Source organism: Somniosus microcephalus, chromosome 5 (genome assembly GCF_052327205.1).
Source record: "Somniosus microcephalus isolate GS21.2 chromosome 5, FLI_Smic_1.0, whole genome shotgun sequence".
Taxonomy (NCBI): Eukaryota; Metazoa; Chordata; class Chondrichthyes; order Squaliformes; family Somniosidae; genus Somniosus; species Somniosus microcephalus.
Window position 1 is genome coordinate 30,829,599 of NC_140991.1, and position 16,942 is coordinate 30,846,540.

The window sequence follows — 16,942 nt, forward strand, 5'->3', positions numbered from 1 at the left end:
TGACTATTCCAACACATTCAAGGCCAGCCTTCCACTTTCCACCCTCTGTATACTTGAGGTCATCAAAAACTCTGCTGCCCGTGTCCTAACTCGCACCTGTTCAGCCATCACCCGTGCTCGCTAACCTACGTTGGCTCCTGGTTAAGCAACACCTCGATTTTCAAATCCTTCCATGGGCTCGCCCTCCCCATCTCTGTAACCTCCTCCAGCCCTACAACCCTCCGAGATATCTGCACTCCTCCAATTCTGGCCTCGAGCATCCCTGATTTTAATCGCTCCACCACTGGCAGCCGTGCCTTCAGATGCCAAGGCCTCAAGCTCAGGAATTCCCTCCCTAAACCTCTCCCCCCTCCTTTAAGATGCTCCTTAAAACCAACCTATTTAACCAAGCAGCCCTAATATCTCTTATGTGGCTCGGTGTCAAATTTTGTTTGATAACGCTCCTGTGAAGCGCCTTTGGACGTTTTACTACGCTAAAAACACTATATGAATACAAGTTGTTGTTGTAAAATATGGCAGTTGTGCGATTTTTCACAATGTCTACTCCAAATGTTACGAAGCGTTTGGTTTAGTTGTGTTTGGAGAGAGAATCTGCGGTTACATTTGTCTCACTGTCGATGGCATGGTTAGAGCAACTTGAGGAAATGACTGAGAATATTACATATGCAGCACACTGGCATAGCACAAATTGCCTTAAATGTGATTCCTCTGTATATTGTACTGATACAACTACAGCAAACAAACCCAGTGACAGAGGAAATTGGAGGAGTAAAATATACTGCAATGTATATAGCAACCATTGTAGAACTTCTTTTGGGGAAAGGAGAGACAGACACAAAGACCAAAGAAACACTGAACAAGAATTTTCTCCCACATAGTAGATCACGAGTTTAGTTACAGTCTTTCTGCCCTTCAGCTATCATTTCCTGTGATCGCCAGATGAAAAGTAAGACTCTCCTTGACCCTACCCACCAAACAAACTAATTAGAAAAGTGTGCCATAAAGAACTGAATCTAGACCGACATAACACAGGGCTCAAAACTATACAAACTGTTAAAGTGCCTCAGGGAGAAAAGGTTTTGCAGTGGCAGAGAAATGTACAGGCTTATTTCCAAGAACGATAATGAAATGGAGGGAGCAAAAAAGACACACCTGCCCAACCAATTGGGATTTGTTGTTCTGCCAAGCCACTCCCTTCCATGAACCAGTAAGACAGAGCTAATAAGAAAGGAGTGTTCAAAAAAAAATTATGGGCCACGATACAAGTGAATTTTGTACTAGATGATCAAGAGCAAAAAGCAGATCCCAAAATATCACTTGCAGCACCCTCAACATCACAGTAGATTTTTATTGCAAGATCGGTGACATCTTAACTCGAATGGTGCAATTTACTTTGCAGGTTTCCAAACAGCACTTACTTCTTTTTCTTCTGTAGAGGAGTTGCACCATCTTTGCGAGGTCGGCCCCGTGGTCGTTTGTCGTTATTTACAGGGCTACCAACAGGAGCAGCCACAAGGGCGGCAGAAAGAGGTGGCGGTCCGAGGTCAGAAGGCTCCACACTTTTGTCCCCTGCTGACATTCTGAGAAGGGTGGAAAAATAAACACTTGTCATTACAGTACAATGACAGAAACTCCACAAACGTCAACATCAAATCGGAAAGGTAAACCACGACCACAGGCTTAGGTGTTTCTGTGCACATTTTAGTCCTGAACACAATTAAGTAAATAACCACATCTGCTCCGTGCTGCCTTGTGGCGGTAACTGATTTCGCCACTCACTAACAGATTTTTTTTTATATAAAGGGCTCCACTGTTTCACTGCAGAAATTGGGTACTGCACCATCATAGAAAGGCTTTTATTTCTCACTGTTTTGGTCATCAATCCCAGTAATATATTCTGTCTTTCTTATCTATTGAAAGTCCATTTCTTCTAACATTGGGCTAGCAAACCAATTTGTCAAAACAAACTTGAAACAAAAAGAATCGGCCTTAGATGAGTTATAAAAGCACTGGGGTAGCAAAGAAGCCTTTTTAATCAAAGCATCACTGCACAGTACATTTAGTTTCTTTTTATACCTGGAGGACATTACAGGACATTCAAAGTGACCAACATCACCAATTAATGTCATGGATCAGTGGCTGTTGCACTATCCTAGTCGTTAAAACTGACTTGCCAAATATTCTAGGAAGATGACCAAGAGCCATTGACTAACTGATAAATGGGGAAACCAGCAAATTGAACTGTACCGCAGGAAACACATCTTTAATTGGCTGTCTTGAGAGTCAGGAATGTGAACCAGACCAAAAATTAACTGGATACCTTGATGGTCCCAAGACAGAATCCAGTTAGCGGAGCTGTAATTCTACGAAAAACGAGTGTGTGCCCAAGTGCAGCCTGGGGTGGCTAATCCTGGAATTTCACTTATCTGTCAGTCAGTTGGGGTGGGGGGGCAGGCAAAGAGTCTGACCTCAATCTCCCACCTCTACTTACAAAAGAGATTGAAAACAGGCACTCATTGTGCAAGGACTCACAGGTACAAATCAACCACCTAACACCCATTGCGGTATTTTAGAGCTCAGCTAGTGCAATTATGAATAATTATCATCAACAGACCAAAATGGAAGTAAGTTGTGTTATAAATGTTGTAAAGACTTTGCACAAAATGGGGGAAATAAATTTCAACCAAGGAAGTATGGGCAAATGCCAGTCAGAATCAGTTTCACTGGGTAGGCAAACGTCTATTTGGATACATTGCTACAATCTTCACACTTCAGCACAGAGGTACACTATAGTTAGGTGGATTGACAATTTAGTGGCAAAATAAATATATACAGGTAAAATACATTTTATATGTCACTGGACTCAAATACAGATAACTTCACTGTCAAATCTTAATCATTGCTTAAGTGGTCCAAGAAATGTCTACTTGAATAGAGTCAATTTAAATCATTAACTCTTTCAGCAATTATTTGGAGCATTTACCACAGTGAAGCAACCCAAGTAATTTCATAGCGGAGTATCAGATCTGAGGACAAGTGATTAGAGGTGGCCGCTGAATGTGCAATTTAAGAGGTAGGTTTTAAAGAGATTTCAAGGTGCAATGAGATGTACTGCTTTAGCCCTTGAACTAATGGTGCTCCCACAATGGGAATTCCAGGATATTGATTCAGCTATGATGAAGGAACAGCAATTATGTGTCCCAGTCAGAATAATGTGCAAGTTGGAGGGGAACTGGTCGGTAATTTGTTCTCACGACACGGTTACTCATCCTTCTCAAATGGTCGAGGCTGCAGGAGAAGGAGGTGCTGCCAAAGTAACCTTGGTGAATTGCTACAATGCATCTTTTAGATCAAAGATACTGCAGCTGGCGATGGAGGGAGTAGGTATCAAGTCCAGTGACAGGGACATCAATCAAGAGAATTGCTGTGTCCTGGATGACGTCAAGCTTCTCGAGTTTCGTTGCAAATGCACCCAACCAGGCAAGTGGTGAGTATTCTATCACACTGTTGACTAGAGCCAGCAGTTGACTGAAAGGCTTTGAGGAGTCAGCAGGTGAGCCACTTGTCAAAGAATACCCAGTCTTCGCCCTGCTCTTGTCGTCAAGGTGTTGATATGGCAGGTTCAGTTCAGCTTCTAGTCAATGGTAAGCCCCCGCTCCCTCCAAGATGTTAATGGTGGTGCCGTTGAAGGTCATGGGGCGATGGCTTGACTATTTCTTGGGCGAGATGGTCATTTACGCAGCACTTGTATGACACAAATGCTACCTGCCACTTGTCAACCCAGGCATGGCTATTATCCAGGTTCTGATGTTGGCTGGCATGGACTCATTAATTGGGCAAGTTGTGAATAGAGTTCAACACTGTGGAATCTTCAGTGAACAGCCCCACTATTGACCTTATGAACAATGGAAGATTAGCAATGAAACCCCTGAAGAATGTTGGGCCAAGTTTGTTTTCCCAAGAAACTCCTGCAGTGATATCCTGGGGCTATGATTACAGGCCTCCGACAACCACAACCATCTTCCTTTGTGTCAGGTATGACTCCAGCCATTGGAGCGTTTTTCTTTTGACACCCAGTAACTTTAAGAAGGACCGTGGAGGGGTTTGAAAACAAAGAATTATTATAAAATCGACAAGCTGAGAGATGGGGATCCAGTGGAGGTCAATATGGATCAGGCAAGAGAGGAGCTGAATTTTGTGCGAATTACGAAGTGCAGTTCTGAATGAGTGGGAGCATATTTGAGGCCGACCTGTAGAGGCAAGCAAGCAGCACTTTGGAAAATTTAGATCGATATATAATAAAAGTTGTGGATGAAGTTTCAGCTGCAGTGTGGTGAGGTGCGGTAGAGATAGGTGATGTTTTGGAGGTGGATGTAGGCAGTCTTGCTGATGAACTGGATGTGGAGTTTGAAGCTCAGCTCAAGTTGAGCATGATACACATCATAATCATAATCAACTTTGTCATTGTTAGTACACTAGTGCAGTACAACGAAATGTAGGCTTGCGGCTCCCGAGTGTACATTTAGATTAAGACATTTAAACATTCAACATTCATTTGGCTTGTAATACATAAACATAACCATAATAAAGTGCATTGGCAGATGTGCAGGCTTTAGAGTTTATTTGTGGAGTTCAGTAGGATGACAGCCCTGGGAAAGAAGCTGTTCCTAAATCTGGTCGTACGGGTGCGAATGCATCTGTAGCGTCTCCCAGATGGCAGGAGGGCGAACAGACCGTGGCTGGGGTGGGTAGGGTCTTTGATGATGGTCCGTGACCTCCGTAAACAGCGTTTCTGGTATATGTGCTCTATGGTCGGTAGCCGGGTGCCGGGAATGCGTTGGGCAGTTTTGACTACCCGCTGCAGGGCTTTCCGGTCATAGTAGCTACAGCTGCCATACCATACTGTGATACAGTTCGTCAGGATGCTATTGTGCAGCGGTAAAAGTTAGAGAGATCAGGGGTGACAGGTTACATCCCTTCAGCCTCCTTAGGAAATATAGGTGCTGCTGGGCCTTCTTCACCAGAGAGGAGGTATTGAGGGACCAGGAGAGGTCTTCCGTGATGTGGACTCCAAGGAACTTAAAGCTGTCCACCCTTTCCACCACAGCCCCATGGATGCGGATGGGGGTGTGACTTCCGCCTTTAGACTTCCTGAAGTCCACAATGATTTCTTTGGTTTTCTTGATGTTAAGGGCCAGGCTGTTATCGGCGCACCACTTCACAAGATGCTGGACCTCCTCCCTGTAGGCTGACTCATCGTTGTTGGTGATCTGGCCTACTACCGTGGTATCATCCGCAAACTTGATGATGAGATAGTTTTCTAGATCAGTATGTTGAGGAACCAACTAGGGAACAGGCTATTTTAGATCTAGTATTGTGCAACGAGAAAGGGTTCATTCATAAGCTTGTAGTAAAGGGGCCTTTAGGGAAGAGTGACCATAATATGATAGAAATTCATATTCAGTTTGAAAGTGATTTTAGTTAAATCTGAAACTAGGGTCTTAAATCTAAACCAAGCAAACTATGTAGGTATGAGGGGCGAGTTGGCTAAGGAAGATTGGGAAACTACATTAAAAGGTATGATGGTAGAGAAGCAATGGCTAGCATTTAAAGAATTAATACATAATTGACAACAAATATACATTCCTTTAAGGCACAAAAACCTCACAGGAAAAGTGGTCCAAACATGGCTAAGAGAAGTCAAAAATAGTATTAGATCAAAGGAAGAGGCTTATAATGTTGCCAAAAATAGTAAGCCTGAAAATTGGGAGGATTTTAGAATTTAGCAAAGGAGGACCAAGAAATTGATAGAGTAAATAGAATGAGTGTAAACTAGCGAGAGACATAAAAACAGACTACAAAAGCTTCTATAGGTATGTAAAAAGGAAAAGATTAGCAAAAGTAAATGTGGGTCCCTTATAGGCGGAGACAGGAGAAATTATAATGGGGAATAAGGAAATGGCAGAGAAATTAAACAAATACTTTGGGCAGGATTTTCATTGGGCCGTGGAGGCGGGATTGGAGGCATGTGGGGGGGGGGGGGTTAAAATCCCAAAACCGGGCTCTCGAACCCATCCCGCACCCAACCCGCCTCCGTGCCAGTTTCAAAGGAGGCAGGTACCTGACCCGCACTGGGACCCGCCTCCCCGAGGCAGGAAGGGGATTAGGGCCCATTAACTGCCTGTTAACAGGCAGTTTTTAGCCTAATCCCTATTTTTAATGTTGAAGTGTGGGATTCCCGAAGGCTCCAAACCACGGCAAGTTAGAGGAGGCGGACCGTCGGGATGAAGGGCTCGGAGGGGTCGAGATGTCCGGTGTTCAGGTGAGTGATGTGTGCATGAGTGCAAAGGTAAGTGTGTTTGGTGTGTGTAAAGTGTTTAAAGAAGTTCTACTAACCTTTACTGCCTTCCTTCCTTCAGGTCTCGGGAGTCCCTCATCTCACCGGCAGAATGGCTGCGAGCTGTCAAAAATTGCAGCATTCAGCTTTCTGTTCCAGGGTGATCTCTAAATCATCCTGAGAGGGAGGAATTAACTTGGAGTACAGATTGTCAGTGTTTGACAGCTTCAAACAGCTGTGAAACGCTGATATTTCATCTGTCAAAAGGTCTTGACAGATGAAATATCAATCTGTAACGGCACCTGTTACCGGGTGGCCCTTAATTGGCCTACTGAGCCTGCTGGGCTGGCTCAACAAGGTCAATCAAGTCAAAATCGCGTGGGTTGGCTGGAACTCGATGGAGGCGGGACTACAACCCCGAAAGTTGTAGTCCCGCCTCCTACCTGACTCCAGCCCTTTGTGACTGTCTTCACAGAAGAAGATGCAAAAACTTCCCGGAAATAGTGGAGAACCAAGGCTCCAGCGAGAATGAGGAACTGAAAGAAATTAGTATTAGTATAAAAAAAAAACTGTGGTAACAGGGCACTTGGAAAATAATAATAGGATTGGGCAGAGTCAACACGGATTTATGAAAGGGAAATTACGTTTGACGAATCTGCTAGAGTTTTTTGAGGTTGCAATGAGCAGAATAGATAAGGGGGGAACCAGTGGATGTGGTGTACAGGAAACTGTGTGATATCCGGCACCGACGGGACCGAGCTGTTGCCGATCTATCAAAACTGCCGAACATACAAAGTTAATGTTGAAGCATACGGAGGTTTTCATCTCCGTATCTGACAACAAACACTGTTGCTTAGCAACAGCTTCTAAACAGTTGGCTGCAGCTGCAAGCGTCTCTAGCTGAAGCTGTTGCTATAGCTACAGACCTTGCAGTGCCTGACTGGGGAAAAAAAAGCAACGAGAACTAAAAAAAACTTATAGAAAACGACTCCTGATTTTTGCCGTTAGATCGAGTATTCCGGACATATAACCTCCGGATAAACCAAAGTTTCCTGTACAGGAAACTTTGCGATATCCGGCACAGACGGGACTGAGCTGCTGCCGATCTATCAAAACTTCTGGATAGACCAGCGCTAATGTTGAAGGATACGGAGGTTTTCATCTCCATATCTGACAACAAACACTGTTGCTTAGCAACAGCTTGTAAACACTCGGCCCAGACCTTGGAAGCGTCTCTGAAGCTGTTGCTAAGCTAGAGACGCTTTCCAGAGCCTGACTGTTAAAAAATGCTAGAAGAAAAAAAACTAACCAAAACGGCTGCTGATTTCTGCCGCTAGATCAAGGTTTCCGAACATACAACCTCCGGATAAACCAAAGTTTCCTGTATTTGGATTTTCAGAAGGCATTCGATAAGGTGTCACACAAGAGGTTATTAAACAAAATTAGGGCTCATGGGATTGGATACTAGCATGGAATGAGGATTGGTTAACTGACAGAAAACAGAGAGTAGGAATAAACGGGTCATTTTCGGGTTGGCAGGCTGTAACTAGTGGGGTACCACAAGGATCAGTGCTTGGGCCTCAGCTATTCACAATCTATATCAATGATTTGGATGAGGGGACCAAATGTAATAATCCAAGTTTGCTGATGATACAAAGCTGGGTGGGCATGTAAAATTCTGAGGAGGATGCAAAGAGGCTTCAAGGGGAGATAGACAAGCTAAGTGAGTCTGCAAGAGCATGGCAAATGGAATATAATGTGGAGAAATGTGAAGTTATCCACTTTGGTAGGAAAAATAGAAAAGCAGAATATTTTTTTAAATGGAAAGAGATTGGGAAATGTTGGTGTTCAGAGGAACCTGGGTGTCCTTGTACACAAATCACTGAAAGTTAACATGCAGGTACAGCATGCAATTAGAAGATCAAATGGTATGTTGGCCTTTATTACAAGAGGATTTGAGTATACGCGTAAAGACGTCTTACTGCAATTATATAGGGCCCTGGTGAGACCACACCTGGAGTACTGTGTACAGTTTTGGTCTCCTAAGGAAGGATATACTTGCCATAGAGGGAGTGCAACGAAGGTTCACCAGACTGATTTCTTGGATGGGGGGGGGGGGGGGGGGATTGTCCTATGAGGAGAGATTGAGTAGACTAGGCCTATATTCTCTAGAGTTAAGAAGAATGAGAGGTGATCTCATTGAAACATACAAAATTCTTACAGGGCTTGACAGGGTAGATGCAGGGAGGATGTTTCCCCTGGCTGGGGAGTCTAGAACCAGGGGGTCACAGTCTTAGAATAAAGGGTCGGCCATTTAGGACTGAGATGAGGAGAAATTTCTTCACTCAGAGGGTGGTGAATCTTGAGAATTTTCTACCCCAGAGGGCTGTGGCGGCTCAGTCGTTGAGTATATTTAAGATAGAGATCGACAGATTTTTGGATATAAAGGGAATCAAGGGATATGGGGGTAGTGCAGGAAAGTGGAGTTGAGGTAGATCAGCCATGATCTTATTGAATGGCGGAGTAGGCTCGACAGGCCAAATGGCCGACTTCTGCTATTTCTTATGTTATGATACCCAGATTGCGTACTGCTGTGCTGAGTTTGAGTATACATCAGGGAAGGGAGTAGACATCCAGCAAGGGGAATAGGATAAAGAGCTGTGGCAGGGTCTGAATAGGATGGCTTTGGTCTCACCAATTTTGAGTTACAAAAAGTCCTGGCTCATCTACAACTTGATGTCGTACAGACAGTCTGACTGCGCAACAACAGTTGTGGGAGTAATGGTGATAGTGAAGAGGTAAAAGGTAGGTATCATTGGTGTACATATGAAATTTGTTCCCGTGTTTGCAGATGTTGTCACCGAGAGGAGCAACATATTGATCAGCCCAAGGATATAATGTGCAAGATGAACGTGCCGAGATCTGGAGGAGAAACCATTGCAGGAGATATACTGGTTACATTGGGACGTGCATTACTGGAATGATGCAAGTGCTTTGTCACAGACATGGATTACAGAGGAAAGATGGAAGATCACAATAATGTCAACGGTTGTAGAGAAGTCAAGAGGGGATAATGCACCAGTGTTGTTGGTGACTGACCAGTGCTGTGGAGTGAACAGAAACCAGATGGAATAGATTCCAACAGGGAGTGATGTGTCAAGTTGGACAGAGAATTCAGCGGCAACGAGATGGCTCAGAACTTGGGAGATCAATCTAAACACAAAATTATACACTAGATCAGATGTTGCAAATTTCCTGCCAACACTGGAGTGGATGGCGCATGTAAGGCACAAAAATAAATCATTCAAAAACAATTTAATAACATTTTATCCCTGGACTAAGCATTCACTACAAAGGAAATGAAGTGCTTTAGTTCATAACTTAGTATAGTTGTATATATTGTATGTACTCTTAGATTGTAAAAGCTGCCATTGGAATGGGATTTCAACTCCACTAAAGCTAGTACTCCAAACATGGCAAGCTAACGCCATCAAGAGGCAAACTCTATCTCAGCCAAAAAGGCATTTGCCAGCTCCACAAGCCAAACACGAACTCACTGCCTGAAAGGGTGGTAGAGGCAGGAACCCTCAACATTCAAGAAGCATTTGGATGAGCACTTGAAATGCCATTGCATACAAGGCTATGGGCCAAATGCTGGAAAATGGGATTAGACTGGACAGGGATTGATGGACGGCGCAGACACGATAGGCCGAAGGGCCTCTTTCTGTGCTGTATAACTCTATGACACCAGAACTGGCCCCATGTCGGTCAAATGCAATCTCTTGGAACCAAACCCCACATCAGTTTGGAGCTGCAACCACTCAGCAAACCTGTGCAAATGGTCCAGCTGTTGGGCCAAATTAAGCAGTTCCGGTGCAATCTGATTGGCAGCATGATTAACAGTCTCAACTAACAAGGCATCAGTCAAATACTTGGCTTGCACTGCTGCAATGAAAGGCCAGCCCACCCACAGAAAAATACTTTTGGAGCCAAACAGTAAATGGAGTTGGCTCAAAAGTGGCTAAATAGTCAGCTGGTTTTGGCACCAGAAGAGGTACCACTTTGGTTGCAGCCAGGGTTTGGTTTGGCTAGGCTATAGAATCAGTACCTGTAGTGGCCAAACACGTGTCCAAGTAATCATGGAAACAAACATACTTTGTTAATGATCTAGCATTCTTACAAATTAAAGGGAAGAATGGTTTCTTTAATTCAATTCGGTGCATAGATTTTGAAAGATGTACACACGATGGATATTTGTGTACATCTTCCAAAATTAAAACATTTTGCTTTAGGAAGTGTGGCAACCACAGCATAGGTGTTGCACTGGTCAGTTCTTAAAGCAGCAGTGCGCGAGTTGGTTATAAGTGGGTCTTAATGAGAACAGAGTAGTCCCAAATACAGGAAACTTTGTGCTATCCGGCACCGACGGGACCGAGCTGCTGCCGTTGCCTCAAAACTGCCGGACACTCCAGAGTTAATGTTGAAAGATACGGAGATTCTTATCGCCGTATCTGACAACAAACACTGTTGCTTAGCAACAGCTTCTAAACACTCGGGTGTGGCTGCAAGCGTCTGTAGCTGAAGCTGTTGCTATAGCTACAGACCATGCAGTGCTTGACTGGGGGAAAAGAAGAAAAGAAAAGAATAAAAAACAGCTCCTGATTTTTGCCGGTGGCTCCAGCTTGCCGGATGGTTCGCCTCCGGATAACTCAAAGTTTCCTGTAATAGATCTCATGTCTGCCCAAAAAATAAAGTAAGCAGTCCAAAATTCTATTGGCTCACAAAGATTATAAAGGTGCTTATATAAACACAACTGAGAATAGCAAACTTTAATGAGGCTCACCAAACCCAAGTAACAATTTTAACCATCTACAGCTAAAATTCAAACTATAGCTGTCCTTAATTCAATTTCTTTTATTTGACCTTCAACAATCTCACTCTGCTTCTCAACAACTAAATGTAACCAGTTCCTACAAACTAGAGATGAAAATGTGTGTCCATTAAGTAAAGGTTCAAAAGATAGAATTTGTTTGGTCTGCAATGATGACAGTCTATTCACATGCTGGTCCCCAACAGCTGCCCTGCAGCACCTCGTCCAAGTGGTCATTCTTCTTGTGACCCTATCAACGAGTGTTAATGGATTATCCAATCACATCCTGAATGTGAACAAAGGCACGTGGAAGTTATACGTTGTGCAATGTTTTCTAGCTAAATTTGACAAACTGTGTCAAGTATACTGGTTTTACACCACATTAGCAATTGAGTGTACTTCTATCCACAGCTTTGATAAATTTATACTCATTTTTTATAGGAATACTTAATTACTTATCATACAGCAAGCTTAAAGTGACACATTGAACATACGCACAACAATAATGAGCTGTAATTTACACTGCATAAATACAAAGTGGCTAGGAAACACTGCGACACCACCAGGGCAGGGATGTCAAAACTGGGACATTTGGTAACCCTGTGTACGGGTAACCCGACATAAAATCATTTCAGTTAGGTCAACACAACGTGGGTAAAAGCCAATCTGCTCCCACACCAGGACATTCAAGCTGCCACAGAAATAATATTCCTGTCAGCTCCAATGTGCTGTTAACATTTTCAAGCCAGGTGCTCTATCACTAGTTCCCAAAAAAACCATTTGTGACAAATTTTCCTTTTTCTAAATTTGTGAAGCCAGGTCAGTCTTGGCTATTATCTGAACTAATTCTCCCTTTGCAAGTTCAACTAATTCTTGGCCGACTACTAGATGGATCCATGGAAAAATACTGCAGTCCAGATAAAAATATCACACTTCTCCAATGGGCAAACTGGGTTACATGCAGTAATTGGAATCTGGAACAGAAGGTGAAAGCAGCTTGAATGTCACGGTGTGGAAGCAGATTGGCTTTCACCTGCATTGTGTTCTCCTAGCTTAAGTGATTTTATGTCAGGTGACTACCACACAGGGTTAATACGCAAGTACATACATAAAACCCTGTGTACCAAAAATGGGGGATGTCATGATTAACTTTAGTTGCTGTTAGAAATTATGCATTTTCAGATGGGCTCATGGGAAAAATTCAGCCAAGATTCTCCCACTTTCTCACAATCCAGTGACTTCTCTCTCCTGTTAAGTACACGCATGTGGGTGAAAGGCAAGAACGGGATTGGGCTCAGATGTGATGCACTCTATGGTGAAACACTCAAGAGCATAAGATAGATACAGATGAGGGAAGCCAAGTGGCCCATTTTAGCCAATCCATCCAGAAAATACATTTACAGTCCTCCCATTATGCCATCTGTCTCTTGAATGACTACGGCTTTTTCCGTCCACTACTCTACCTGGAAGGTACCCTTCAATTATTTGAGCGAAGAAGTCCTCCCAAATTTCTGTCCTTTTCTTTTGTCCAGTTTTAACCTACATTTATTCTCGTTTCCTGGCATACTTGGAAGTAGGGTTCTGGATTAACCGCAACTATGTCTTTTAAGACCTTCTATACATGTATTACTTTCCCTCTCCATTATCCTCATTCAAGGAGCAAGCCTTGGGCTTAGTGGTGGCATTCCCAGCTCGGTGTTAGAAGGTACAGATTTCAAACCCCGCTCCAGATAGTCCTGACAAATGGAGAGCGGAACTCTGGCTCGGAATTCTAGGTTGACAGCATGATACTTCTTGTGGGGGGGGTGTGGACCCCCCCTCTTTGTATGGGATGTGGGAAGCCCATAAAAACAAAGAAACCCCCTTTCAAGACTAAAAACCCCAGATTCATAACTCAAATTTTTGATGCTATGGTTTGAATGTTCCCCTTATTTCACACTAACAAATCTCACACATCAAGACCGGCCGACCGAAGGCTGCCACATCGTTAAAATATACGTCAAGAACGTTTTGAGGTCAGGAGGAGAGAAAACAAGGAATGGGGAATAATAGTGTTGGGGAAACACTGTGTATGTAGATAAACCTGTATAATCCCCTTTTAACTGCTGTATTCCCCTCCCCCCGCAAGACAGTTGCAAGCTGAGAGGAAGGCATGTTCAGACTTGCCTGCTGCCGAGAGAAGTAAAACCAATCAGGTTCCAGCAGGTGACAAATCCGTGAGTCATCACAGGCTCGCGGGCTTTACGAATTCAGTACTGTATTGAGAGAGTTGGAGTAAAGACCTATTTCTTGTAGCTCGCCGTGTTGCCTATTTCTTTACGCGGGAGACTGTAGTCTCCCATGTTGGTGACCCCGAATGTCGGCGGCCGAAGCCCCCGACTCACGTAGCCCTAGAGGCCAGCAACGACCCGACGGCAGCCAGCAGCAGCCCGATGTCAGCCGGCGCCGCGTCCTTGAAGCTCCCCACCTTCTGGGAACACCAAGCACCAGCTTGGTTCGTGCACTCGGAGGCCCAATTCACCCTTCGCAGGGTTCAAGACGATGAAGAAAGGTACCTCCACGTAGTCTCAGCACTAGCAAGCTCCACCGCCGCCGAAGTTCTCGACCTGCTGGGGAACCCACCACAGACCGGCAAGTACTCAACCATTAAGGGCCGCTTGCTGCAGGCTTACGGCCTGTCCGCGGAGGAGAGGGCCCGTAGGCTTCTTTCACTACCAGGCCTCGGCGACTCTACCCCGACCCAGTTGATGAGCCGGATGCTTGCGCTCCTGGGCTCTGAACCGCAGTGCTTCTTGTTTCGGGCCCTTTTCCTCAGCCTGCTTCCTCAGCAGGTACAGACTGCCCTCGCGGGGTCCCCGATCACGTACTGCGTACAACTGGCAGCCACCGCAGACAAAGTCTTCGCCGTCGCCCAACTCGGCTGTGCAGCCGCGAGGCCCCCCGGCACCGAGTGCGCGGCGCCATGCCAGGCCGCAGAACTATGCTACTACCACGCGCGTTTCGGCCACAAGGCCCAACGCTGCAGAGCACCCTGCTCTTTCGATCAAACCAAGATGGCCGCCCGGCCCAACGCGCCAGCCCCGCGCCGCCTAGGCCTGCTCGATCGCACCCCCACCGCCACGATGGCCATCGGCACCGCAGGTAAACTGCTGTACATAACCGACTCCCTTTCAGGGCACAGATTCCTTTGCGACACCGGAGCCCAATGCAGCATAATTCCTGCCTCCCAGCTCGACGTCCAGGCAGGCTGCAGCGGCCCACCCCTCGTGGCGGCAAATGGCGCAGCCATCGCTACTTTTGGAAAGCGACGGGCCGAGGTTTGTTTCAACGGCCAGCGATTTACGTGGGATTTCGTGACGGCCTCGGTGGCACATCCCTTGCTTGGTGCCGATTTTCTTTGCGCCCACGGACTCCTGGTCGACGTCCGCGACAGGCGCCTGATCGACGCAGCAACTTTCACTTCACTGGCCTGCCAGCAGAGCAACAGCCCGGCCCTCGTCGGGTCCTGCTCCGCCCCGGCGGATGACGACTACGCCCGCCTACTCGCAGATTTCCCGAGGCTCACACAACCGACCTTCTCAGCCGCGGCAGCCAAGCATGGTGTCGAGCACCACATCGCCACTACGGGACCACCAGTGTTCGCCCGAGCCAGACGCCTGGACCCAGCCAAGATGGCGGTGGCCAAGGAAGAATTCGCCACGATGGAGAAACTGGGCATCATCCGCCGCTCGAACAGCCCCTGGTCGTCCCCCCTCCACATTGTGCCCAAGCCGGGCAGTGGCTGGCACCCCTGCGGCGACTACAGACGGCTCAACAACGCCACCACACCCGATTGATACCCCATTCCGCACATCGAAGACCTCTCGGCACACCTAGCAGGAAAGTCCGTCTTTTCCAAGGTCGACCTGATTCGCGGCTACCATCAGGTCCCCGTCCACCACGCAAACGTCCAGAAGACGGCGGTCATCACCCCCTTCGGACTGTTCGAGTTCCTGCGCATGCCCTTCGGGCTCAAGAACGCCGCACAGGCCTTCCAACAGCTCATGGATTCCGTCCTACGGGACCCGAGCTTCCTGTTCGTCTATCTGGACGATATCCTCGTGGCCAGCACCAGCAAGGCCGAGCACATCGCGCATTTGCGCTCTCTTTTCCAGCGCCTCAGCCAACACGGGCTAATTGTCAACCCGGCCAAATGCCAGTTCGGAGCAGCCCAAATTGACTTTCTCGGCCACAGAATCTCGCCAAGGGGAGCCATTCCCCTACCTTCCAAGGTGCAGGCAGTGGCAGACTTTTCCCAGCCCACCTCGGTCAAGGCGCTGCAGGAATTTTGGGGGATGGTCAATTTCTATCACCGTTTCTTGCCCAAGGCCGCCTCACTCATGCGCCCCCTCTACGATGCCACCAGGGGCAAAACGGGCAAAGAACTCACCTGGTCCAGCGAGATGGCGACAGCCTTCCACCAGACCAACGCCACACTACTGGCCCACCCCATCCCGGGCGCCAAGACCGCCCTCACCACGGACGCCTCGGATTACGCCGTCGGCGCTGTCCAGCAACAGTGGGTCAAAGGCGCATGGCAGCCACTGGCATTTTTCAGCCGACAGCTGCGCAAGAACGAGCAGGCCTACAGCACGTTCGACAGAGAGCTCCTGGCCCTGTTCCTGGCAATCCGGCACTTCCGTTTCCTCCTGGAAGGCCGGCCGTTCACCGCATTCGTGGACCACAAGCCGCTCACTTTTGCCATGGCCAAACTAACCGAACCCTGGTCCGCACGCCAACAGCACCAACTCAACTTCATCTCGGAGTTCACCACGGACATCAGCCACGTCGCCGGCAAGGACAATTTGGTGGCTGACTGCCTCTCAAGGCCCTCGCTCCACGCAGTGCACCTGGGCGTCGACTACGCCAGCATGGCGAGAGACCAGGCCACCGGCGCAGAGATCCAGGCCCTCAGGACATCAACCACCAGCCCCACTCTGGCCGACATCCACTTCCACGCAGCCGGCACAACCCTCCTATGCGACGTCTCAGTCCCTTCGCCTAGGCCGGTCGTCCCATCCGCCTGGCGCAAGCGAGTTTTCGACATCATCCACGGCCTCTCACATCCAGGGATGCGTGTGTCTCAGAAACTCAGGTCCGCCAAGTTCGTCTGGCCTGGACTCCACAAGGATGAGAGAGACTGGACCAACACATGCGTGGCGTGTCAGCGCGCTAACGTCCCGCAGCACACCAAGGCGCCATTGGAGTGTTTCCCGGTGCCCGAGGCGTTTCGACCACGTCCACGTCGATCTGGTAGGCCCCTTGCCGCCGTCGCACGGTTTCACACACCGGCTCACGATCGTCGACCGCACCACCAGATGGCCCGAGGCGGTTCCCCTCGCCTCCACCACCACGACCGACGTCGCGCGAGCATTCGTCTCGACATGGGTGGCCCGGTTCGGCGTGCCGACCGACATATCCTCGGACAGAGGCCCCCAGTTCACCTCCCACTTGTGGAATGCCATCACCGCCGGCCTCGGCACCAAGTTGCACACGACAACAGCCTACCACCCGCAGGCCAACGGGCTCTGCGAGCGCTTTCATCGTTCCTTGAAAGCCTCCCTCCGCGCCAGCCTGGCCGACACCAGCTGGATCGACAAACTACCCTGGGTCCTCCTGGGATTGCGCACCGTGCCCAAAGAGGACCTCCGCGCCCAAGATGGTCTACGGCCAACCGCTCATAGTACCAGGCGACT

The 16,942-nt window shown here is 47.4% G+C and overlaps 1 protein-coding gene across 9 annotated transcripts in view; it reads right to left on the reverse strand.

The window, feature by feature from the left end:
• Positions 1-16,942, reverse strand: part of LOC147116985 (histone-lysine N-methyltransferase 2C-like) — a 432,640-nt gene that overhangs the window by 365,653 nt on the left and 50,045 nt on the right. For all 9 annotated transcript variants that reach the window (XM_085987500.1, XM_085987501.1, XM_085987507.1 and 6 more), the window contains exon 2: positions 1,419-1,580. In XM_085987500.1, the coding sequence (XP_085843626.1) occupies positions 1,419-1,579 (161 nt within the window). In that variant the 5' untranslated portion in view covers position 1,580. The remainder of the gene's footprint in view (positions 1-1,418; positions 1,581-16,942) is intronic.